The sequence below is a fragment of the Danio rerio genome, chromosome 5 (assembly GCF_049306965.1).
Source record: "Danio rerio strain Tuebingen ecotype United States chromosome 5, GRCz12tu, whole genome shotgun sequence".
NCBI classification, from domain to species: Eukaryota; Metazoa; Chordata; class Actinopteri; order Cypriniformes; family Danionidae; genus Danio; species Danio rerio.
In genome coordinates, this window is record NC_133180.1 from 35,917,377 (window position 1) to 35,928,700 (window position 11,324).

The 11,324-nt window shown below is 37.1% G+C and overlaps 1 protein-coding gene across 1 annotated transcript in view; it reads right to left on the reverse strand.

The window, feature by feature from the left end:
* The window catches only part of map1b (microtubule-associated protein 1B), a 30,945-nt gene extending 21,380 nt beyond the window's left edge, over positions 1–9,565 (reverse strand). The window contains exons 1-2 of the mRNA NM_001128201.2: positions 9,297–9,565; positions 4,963–5,064 (exon numbers count right to left, since the gene is read on the reverse strand). Coding sequence (NP_001121673.1) covers positions 4,963–5,064; positions 9,297–9,483 — 289 coding nt within the window. The 5' untranslated portion in view covers positions 9,484–9,565. The remainder of the gene's footprint in view (positions 1–4,962; positions 5,065–9,296) is intronic.
* Between the last annotated feature and the right edge of the window lie 1,759 nt (positions 9,566–11,324).

Here is an 11,324-nt window from a genome sequence, read left to right on the forward strand (position 1 = left end):
CATTTCATATACTGCTAAAATTAATAATATTACATTATTCCAAATGATCACGCATCATCATGTAACAAAATGGACATGACAATAATTTGCAAAGTGCTTATTGACTACATTACGGAAGCTGATTCATTACTATTGATTACATACTGTGCTGCATGGCTGATGTTGTGCAAATGTGCTGGCCCATGATAGCTGATCTCATTGTAACCTCCAGGCACATTTTTTAAGCCTCAGTCTTGACTCAAGCTTTGAAAAATTCAAAGTTCCTAATACCCATCCTCCACAGAAGGTCCTGAAGTTCAGAAGCAAAGGGGATCCTCCACGTTTCTTTCATCTCCTGTGCCTCGCAGACACAATATTGCTTCTTTTCAAGCATTCTTTCAAGTGCTGCTTCATCTTTTTTTTTTTACCATAATCTCTTTTTCGAGTTTCACACTGCGATTCATCTCCTGTTGGTGATTCTGACAGGGATTTCATCTGTCTAAAGGTGTTTAGGTGGTATTTTGTGCAAAGGAATTAATATGCAGTAATTCCCTGTCTGTTCCTTCTCTTTTTTCTTATTTTGCAGATTGTTAAATGGTTCTGACTGGAGTTTCATTTCAAAGAAATTTTGTACAAAGGAGTTCATTTGATTTCTGTTTCTTTTCTTTTTTCAATTTTGCCATGTTTTTTTTAACAAATAATTAAATCACTAATGTTTTCTCTTATTTGCATTCACTTCTGCTACTCTTGTGTGCTATATTATAAAATAAAGAGATCATTGACCAAACAAATTGATATTCAGTCATCATATACCGCTTTATTTTTCTCTGGTGTAGTTTTAATGCTGAAAGGCCTTTTTTGGTTTTTAATTATACCAAAAGAAGAAATATTAATTACAAAAAATGCTGCTCACGGATGTAACTTATCAACCAGCTTTAAGTTTTTTTATGGACACACATGTTTTAAAGAATGGTCCATTGCATCATGTGCCAACAGGTGTTGGATACACATTAGTAATATTTTACGACAAAAAAGAGCATTTGCATACTCCAGATATTGTTAATTCTAATAGCAATGTGTTCCTAATGTGCATTGCTTTATATTAAAGCATCTATAAATGAGTTTGTAGGCCTACTTGAGTTTCGAGTCTCACTGTACCCTCCACAGATCTTAGACATTTGATGATTTCACCCTCCCTCCAGCATGCTTGCTGACTACCGATAACCTGCTTTCTCTCCTGCCCCCATTCATTTGTGTAACCCTCCAACAAATCCCCAGTAGAATTTGACAGATAATTAGCCTACAATACACTTATACTCTGTGAGAAAAAAAATTATTAAGGACTAAATTCATTTATGATGCTTTGAAGGCAACAAAAAGTGTTATAAAATTGAAGCTGCTGTAAAAAAGGAGGGGGATGCTGTATGGTAAAGCAATTACCCACCAGCCATGTCTGTTGTGGACAGCTAATGGCTTTGCATTTAAAAGGCTTAATGGCCAAGAGCAACATCATGCAAATTCCTCTGTTAATTTTCTAAAAGGCTTCATGTAAAGCCACCCATTGAGCAATAAATCTGATTATGGAGATGAACCAACACCTACATTTGTCATGTTTTTCCTAAATGAGGGATTAGTAGCCAATGATATATCCGAGTTTTCTGCTCCTCTGACAGGCATTTAGATGAGTAAATAAGAATACTAGATTGAACCTCTACAAAGTAATGAGCTCTTCTGCCTAAAGGCTAAGCCAAAAAAGTCTCAACTGCTTCCTGTTGCAACATATATAATCAAGAAGACAGCCATGAAGAGTGTATACTATAAGTAGGGCCAGACAGAGTCTGCGGACATTTTTTGCTATTTTTGCACAGAATTTTGTAAAAATAAAATAAAATAAAAAAATCGGTGGATTGTTGGCGCAATAGCCTAGTGGTTAGCATGCCGACATATGGTGCAGTAGCACGTCAGGGCGTCCTGGGGTAGAATACTGGTTTAAGGACATTTCCCAACCCCATCCCCCTCTCTGTCTCCCACTTTACTTCCTGTTCTGTCTAATAAAAGCAAAAAGGACAAAAAATTCAGTGGATTTATGGAGAATTATTTTGGGAGTATCATAACTAAAAACTTTATACTAAATAAAAATAATATATTTTAAACTTTTATTTAATGTTTACAATGCAAATCCAATTACATCCACTTATTTGGTAAACAAAGCAAGTCTCTTATATAATATATCTACTAAAAGACTGATAATATTACTTTACATACTGTACTGTAAATAAATTATATAAACATTTTAATTTGGTTTAGTTATTTTTTATTGATTTTCAGTTTTTCAAATGAGAAACAACAACAGACCCCAAACCCATACCAATCCAACAGCGGGATAGCGCTCACATTAGCCAAAAATAAACAACTATACAATTGAACATGTAGGTTTAAATACAAATACAAAGAAATAATAATAATAATAACAATAAATAAAAATAAAAACAAATACAAATTTAAATAAATACATTTTACAAACATATAACCATACATACCATATGTACAGCAAAATCAAATTATTTGAGATTTTCCACATAATCAATAAAAGGTTGCCACACCTTAAAAAAATTCCCCTTCGATCCTCTTAATGAAAACCTGATTTTTTCTAAATAAAGACATGACATGGTTTCTCTAATCCACTGAGCATGAGTGGGAGGACGAAAATCCTTCCATTTTAGTAATATAGCCCTACGTGCCAATAAAGTCGAAAAAGCAATGATTTTACACTTTGAAGAAGGCAACTGTATCTTCTCTGAAGTAACCCCAAACAGTGCCATCTGTGGATCTGGATGTAGCTTGTGCTGAAGAATCACAGGTAATGTATTAAATATTAACCTTCAGAAATGGTCTAAGTTGGGACAAGTCCAAAACGTGAAATAAAGTGCCTTCAGGACAATTACATCTATTGCACAAAGAACTAGTACCAGGCAACATTTGGGCTAATTTAGTCTTAGAAATATAAGCTCTGTGCACTACTTTAAACTGAATGAGGGAGTGCCGGGCACACATTGATGCTGAGTGATTTGTTTTAAGAATATCTTCCCACAGATCATTCGAAATCGAACCACAAAGGTCCTCTTCCCAAGTTGTTATCTGTAAGGGAAGATGACTGGTCCAGAAGTAGATTATACAACATAGAAATGGAGCCTTTGAAATGGACAGGAAAGTCAGGTATGAGGGACCTAACATAATCTCTTATTTGCAAGACTCTGAAAAAATCAGACTTGAAAATTTTATTTCACTGTTATTATTATATCATAATAATATTCGTGAAATTAATTTAAAAACTGAATAAATCTCAATTTGGGCAGCAAGGTGGTGCAGTGGGTAGCACAATCCCCTCACAGCAAGAACGTCGCTGGTTCAAGCCTCAGCTGGGTCAGAAGGCATTTTTTTTGTGGAGTTTGCATGCTCTCCCTTTGTTCGAGTGGGTTTCCTCTGGGTGCTCCGCTTTCCCCCACAAGTCCAAAGACATGCGATATAGGTGAATTGGGTAAACTAAATTCTTCGTAGTGTATGTGTGTGATTGAGTGTGCATGGATGTTTCCCAATAATGGGTTGCAGCTGCTGGGGCATCCACTGCATAAAACATATGCTGGATAAGTTTGTGGTTTATTCCGCTGTGGCGACCAGAGATTAATAAAGGGACTAAGCCGAAAATAAAATGAATGAATGAATGAATCTAAATTTAGACTGGATGGGCTAAAAATCTGCGAAAATCTGTGGATTTCTGTGTGCGTAGATTCCATGTGGGCCAAACTATAAGTTATTGTGATATTAAGCTATAATGGCCTGTGTGTGTGTGTGTGTGTGTTTATATGTCTGTGTGTGTGTGTGTGTGTGTGCGCGTGTTCAAGCTAAGGCAGATTACATTTCAATCACTGAAGGTCAGTGTTGGCTCATCATTTGCTTACATTAGCAGACTCGCTGTCTCTCTGGTAGAGATATTTCCATTATGGTTAAACTCCCACTATTTCCTGCAGCTTTGCAAAAATATATTCTATATTATTGTTCAGGCCTGACTGCATTGAAGCCAATGTTTGTGACTGTGTGGAGCCTTTGGTTCAAAAGCAGACAAAAACTATTGTCATTAATTTTTCAGTTAATTATCTCGCATTTCGCTTTTCATCGCTTGCAGCGTTCCGGCATGAAAAGGGAATAAAGAGAAAGCAGAGAAATGGAAAGATACAGAGACAGAAAGGCAGACAGGGTGAGAGAGGACAGAGGAGGGACACCGGGGACACGGTTTGATCCAGACAGAGCTTCAGGCAGAGCGTCTAAACCCACCTCTTTTATCTCCATCAAAAGAATTCATCAACAAAATCCCTACGTAACAAATATGAGTTACACCAAAACTAAAAAAAAGAGTGTTACAGAAAAAACCAAAAAAGAATTAGGGAAGCTGACTGAGCTCTGAATATTGTGATCAGCTCTGCAATGCTTTCATGCTAAGTGCTAATATGAAGATTAGAAGTACACCTTTAATTAATGTCTAAAGCATGACATTGCGTAGCACAATGCACTGCAGATAACAGAGAAAATATAATGGATTAACATAAAGCTGTGCAGATTCAGGAACTGATTCTTTCTTGCTGATTTAGTTCGCTGTGAAATTATGTCAGTGCTTCCTGACTATATTTATAGAGAGCAGGTTTTTGAGGCATAGTTTCTCTGACAGCTCAGTATGAAGCTGCTTTAATGACCTTGTGGCAAGAGAGGTTTTGCTGAGTCATGGTACTGCTAATTCTTCTATTACTCTCCTTACTGTAAAGTTTTTAAAGATAACCTCCACACCAGACTCTGCAATTAACATGTCACCACTTTAACTTTTGCGGTCACTGGTGCTTTTATTATTTAATATTAGGTTATGATAAATTGCTACATAAGGGTTTCAAGCTGGCTAAGTAATAAGAAGTGAGCAGATCATGTTCAGCCTACCTCTCACATCGGCTGAAAACCTGGCAGAGTGTCGAGAAACAAAAAGCTTCAGCTCCTGGTCCAAGTTACAATCGATGAGATTTGTGTCCCATGAACGGATTCCTGCAAGTCACAGTGAAAATACATATTGATCACGAAAAGAACATTTATTTTATGCACAGAGAGAGAGAGAGAGAGAGAGAGAGAGAGAGAGAGGAGAGAGAGCTTCTAGATTAGAGAGAGAGATTAGCTGCAAAATATGTATACACCCTACACACCATAAGAAATGGTTAATGTAAACTCATGTATCTTATTTAAATAATTTAAACTTTTTATTATTATTATTATTATTATATTTGTCAAATGTATTGTTTTTTGTGTGTATCATTATATCTAATCTGTATTATTTTTAATTTTTCAATGGTTTTAATATATTTCATATTTGAAGTGCTTTGGCAATACTGTATTTAATGTCATGCCAATAAAGCAACTTGAACTTGAGAGAGAGGGAGAGAGAGGGAGAGAGAGGGAGAGAGAGAGAGAGAGAGAGAGAGAGCACTGTAAATGTGTAACAGATCTGAAAACCAGATCTCCAAAACAACATTTTGCATTACATTGGATCAGTCTAAAAGGGAAGTAGCCTATTCAAATAATCAGATTGGGTTTCAGATCTTTCCTGCATATATTGAACTGAAGCCCAATATCACTTATATTCACATAGCTAAACACTGGGCTCTACTGTTTGCATGCAAAAGTCAATCAATGTTTGGAAATATCTATGAAATGTCTGAGAATGGACGTCATTGGCAATTCGCATAACAATCAATTGTTTGCCAGATTTTACTCTTTGAAAAGTAACAGAACTGTGGGAAATTGAACATTCCTCAATATCAGATATATTTCAGAAAAGTAATGGCTGTTCATAGTGTTGACATGTTTTGTTTTTTGTGATAGCTAACTTTCCACCCTCGTGGGATCACCAATAAATAAGAACCCTAAACATGCTTAACTGTAATTCCAATGCCTTCAATCCAAGAATAGAAATAAACTGTTATTGCTATGGGAAATTAATGGTTTTATTGTTTAGAATTTTAGAAGTTTTTCAATTTCTTTAATGACAGTACATAAAATTACAGCACAGCAATCTTTCATTTTGATCCAGTTATTATGCAAGATAAATATTGTTTATTATAATGTTTTTCAAAATAAAAAAGCAGATACACTTTCATTGAGGTGAATCCAGTAGCAAGTAAATCTGAACAATCATGCACTGTTCAGAACTGAAGCAGAGACCTCAAAGCAATGCTAATGCCTCCTGATAAGCAAAATCAAAGAGTGAGGATCTTTTCCTTGTGTAATGTCACGCTCACAGGGATCTAATCAGAGACTATTTGCTTCCCAAACAGTGGCAGTAACTAAAACTGTCTATTAGTTCACAAGGGAATCTTCTCATTTTGATCTTTTTAAGAAGATGAAACTGATAATAAAATGGTGTGAATGATTTGTGAAATAGAATGAGGCTGCTTTCATTTCTGAAGGGCTCGTCTCATGTCCTAATCCTTTCGAAAACTTGCGCTCCAGAGTGGCAGCTTCAAAGGAATGAAGAGTGAATCTTTCAGAAAGTGTATGTGTATGTATATGTATTGAGCTGATGATAATAATGTGCACATGATTATTGACGTTTTAAAAACCCAATCCTTTCAGAAACTGACAAACGTGAGAGTGAAGCGCGAAAAAATAAAGGAGAAGCTGGGAAAAAGGAGCAAATTATTTTTTCAGCAAACTTGAATAAACTGCTATGTTTAACTATTATCATCACCTTTTGGACTATTATGAACTCAGAATGATGAAAATATTTTCAAACAAGAGGTTACATGTGCTGCTGAAAATTACAGACATACAGTATGAGAGGTTTGCACTGACTGTGGGCTATATTTCGCGTTGTTTTTGAACCATAATAAGGACTAAATGTATGCTGTGTGTAGTTTTTCTGTAATTGATAACATATCAGAGACTGTAAGGGGCAGTATGTGCTCATATATGTTGCACTTATTTATTAATTTTATATAATTGCAGACGTTACAGTAGTTACAGTACGTTACAGTAGGCTATTTCGCGCTGTTAATGATCTGCAGTTATAATCAAATTATGCTCATAGAAAAGTTAGTAATAAACATTTATTAACAAGTATTTATGTGTATAAAGCGTCTGTTTTGTGAGAAGTGCTTCTCATATGATATGTGAATGACCCGTACAGCTTTACTGTAGACATTTTCTGGAGCAAAAGTGACGTTGACTAAAACTTTCTGTCGTACACCAAGCCCACCAAAAGAGTACCATTGGTACCCTTTTAGCAGTGGAAACACAAGCCTGATAAAGGTGACCCGTACCGACCCGTACCATACCGTACTGTACCACTCAGTGGAAACGGGCCATATAAGGCACATTTATCCTGTTTGGTTGCATCAGAATCGAACGGACAAGAAGGGGACTCGCTAAAACAAACAGATATGTTATGCTTGATGACCTGAGACAGTGAGCCTGTGAAGCACAGTAAAACTGAAAGTAAAGTTTAAAAAAGTTTAGTGCGAAGTCGACAAACTGAAACACTTAATTAAATACCAATAATGAGAATCCCTCTTTATTCTACAACTGTTTTAAGCTAAATTTGGACTGCACAACTAATTTTATCCTCAACTCAACACAACTTAACTGTGTTTCTAACGCACTTTCAAACAACCAGTGTACCAAAGTGGTGTACATAAAAACACAAAATACATACAAACAGCCCAAATACATACAATTTACAACACAGGATTAAAAGCTAAAAATAGGTGTTTTTTCATTGACCTCTGAAATGTCTCTAAAGTAGGAGATATTTTAATAAGACAGTAGACTGAAAGTCTAGGAGCTGCCATTGAAAAAAACCCTTTCAAGAGCATTTCATTTTAATCCTCTTGTAATTCAGAAAAAGAAAACGAGATATAAAGTCACTATTCTAAATGTTGTTGTAGAAAAACCAAGTGTATGTTACTTTATTGTTTATTTGTGAGTCTCTAAACTTGTAATTATGAGAAACACAATTAGGTGACCTTTTTCATTTTTACTCCACAGAATAAGTGTCCACGTAAGTAGCCTACACTTGCTGAAAATAAGTTATGAGTTTTGTCATTGGTTGCAGTGTCAAATTCACGAGGCACATGGGCTACTTTAAACACATTATTTATTATTTAGATATCGAAGCATAGGTTAATTTAAAAACCAATAAGCGCCAACATGCTGCTTTGTTGAGCTTATTTAGACATATGATCACGTGACAACGTACGCTTCGTCTTCTTGACTCGCAAGGAACAGCCAAATAATAGAAACGAACCGATGTGTGAAATGACTCTGGTGTCCCATAACTAACCGAAACGCCCTTTTTGGCAGGTACACGGGGCCCTTCTGACTTTCCGTAGGAACTGCAGTGCGGACGCGCCACGCCTACCAGCCGGTGTCGGACTAGAAACGAGTATGTAGAGGATGGGAATAAATCAGGATGCGTAGCAACAAGCTCCCTATGTCTAGTGAAGTGGACAAAAAGTTACAGTTTTGCCTAACAACGCCATTCTATCTATCTATCTATCAAATAGGGCAAGCCGTTTAATACTAACATTTTACTACTGATTTAATTAGGCGATGAGGTGATTTAAGTGTTTATAGCTTGATTATTTATGGCGATGCTCGAGAACCATCAAAAGTAAGATACAGTATAAAAAACGCGAGCTTAGGAAACAAAGAGCCGACGCTCGTCGTCAAATCCACGCAGACGTAGAATGATGCTGCACATCCAGACTGCAGAGCAGATCGATGCTCCACATAACGACCCTCCGCCCCGGCGAAACCAGATCGACACGCTATAAATATGCATGCTGAATCATCCTAGCCCACAACACAAGTCAAACACTGAAGTTCGGCCAAAAACAACACATCTGGACGACCCGATAGACACCCTGCGAAAACAGCGGTGGTGCTGATGGTGATGAGGATGATGGTAATGATGATGATGATGATGTCTTTGGGAATCGGGGTGGCGCGATGCGATCGCTTTGATAAGACATACAGTGCACTCGGTTACTAACAGGGAGGGGCTGCGCTACACTTTCCATACATATTCACACAACAAAGAAACCCAAAAACATGATGCACGGAAAGTTTCTTGCAGTCAGCAGAAATCACTTATTCAATTGACCCTTTTATTCAAGGTTACACGACTGAACTTGAAAGAAAGCGACTGCGGGAGATACATGTCTCCGATTGTAATTTTAAATACCCGGTGGCATAAATACATAAATCACTGGTGTCAGCGAAGCTACCTTTCTCAATGTCCGCAATGGCACACTTGAGATGCTCGTCAGTGACCAGCTCCCCAATGACCACCAGCAGGTAATATTTGCCCTCGTCGAAGTGCTGTGTCGAGGCTGTGGGTGATGCCGTGCTCCTGAGGCTGCCGACTCCGCCGAAGGGCGCTGGAGTTTCCGCAGTATCAACCAGCGTCGCCATTCTCTCTCAGACACGCTCTATATTTCAGTCTCACACACACTCTGTCACTCGGTGTCCGGCGAGCTGAAGTGAGCTGCTCTGTGGAGAAGGAGTGGCGCGGGCTTTTATATCCTCAGACTGAGTGTCACCGTGATGAGGAGCCGCCGCCGCTGCCTCTCCTCTCCTCTTCTCCAGCTGATGTCAGAGAAAATCATAAACCCGCGCGAGAGCGACTGGGACCCTGAAAAGCCTTACATAAGGATGTCCAGGATTAATGATCGGCAACACTGGACTTGTTGACATGTGGTTTGGGTGTCAATATCTATAAAAGTTCAGCCTTGAATTTATTTTTGTTGTTGTATTAGCCCAGCATTTTTAAACCTTATTTAACCTTTAAAACAATTTTTTTTGGTAAAATTAAGTTGTTTTGTTGTTGTTGATTCTAATGTTAAAATAGTTTTTATTTGAAACTAGTTGTTATTTATTTATTATTATTCATTTATTAATTTTCCTTCGGTTTAGTCCTTTTGTTTATCAGGGGAATGTTCACAGCAGAATGAACTACCAAATTATCAAGCATATGTTTTATGCAGCGGATGCCCTTCAAGCTGCAACCCAGAACTGGGAAAAAGTCATTCACACACATACACTACAAACAAGTTAGTATATTAAATTCACCTGTACCACATGTTTTTTGGCTTATGGGGAAACCGGAGCACCCGGAGAAAACCCACGCGAACACGGGGAGAACATACAAACTCCTCACAGAAATGACAACTGACCCAGCTGGGACTCAAACCAGTGACCTTCTTGCTGTGAGGCGACAATGCCAACCACTGCTCCGCAGTGTCACCATTATTCATTTTATTATTTGTTAAAAAAAAAAAATATTTATGAAATATCCATTTCTTCTGTCACAGTTGACAATTTATTGCATTTAGAAAATAATGTATAACATACATTTTAAAAATGTCTTTTTTCACCACATTTTTTGAGTGCCTTGGATTTCCTTTTGCTGTTTATTCTGATGAATCCCTTACCCAAAGAGCACCGACACATTATTTTATCTACTGAGCACTTTTTGTTTGATCTTGGATTTGTAAAGTTTAAATAATTTGTGATGATGATGTCACATGTGAATAGTCACAAGGATAACACTTTACCATCGTGTAATTACTTAACATGCCAAACATATTGTTTTTATTTCTATTGTATTTTTTATCTTTTGATTTTGTATTGAAATATGCCCATTGGGGCGACCCTTTAGCTGATCATTTGATTCACCGGTAAAATTTATTTATTTACCTTCAGCCTCTACATCTGTTCAACAGAATTCATGCTTATACAGAATAATGCACAAATATAATAGGATATATTTTCTATCTTTGTTTGCAACATTTTGTTGTCATGTTCTTCTGAGAAATCAGCACATTTAGAAAGATCTTAAAGACATGCAAAAATGAATTACTCTATACTGATAGCTCTGCACAAGACATTTGGCCAGTGGAGAAATGGTCGTGCCCAACTGAGCCTGGTTTCTCTTGCGGTTTTTTAACCTTCACTTTCAACAATTGGTGAAGTTTTTTTCTTGCTGCTTTCGCCAATGGCTTGCATGGTTAGATCTGCGCATCGATGGATGCTTTTCAGTGTTTGGACTCTCAGCAGGGAATATTAAAATACATTGAACTGAACTAAACAGAACTGAACTTAAACTCTGAAAACTGAACTGATACTGTTTCAAATCACTATGATCTTCTATGTGAAGCTGCTGTTACACAATCTACATTGTAAAAGCGCTATAGAAGTAAACATCAATTGAATTGAATTGATGAAGAAGAGGGTGTTCCTCCTTGTCCCATCTT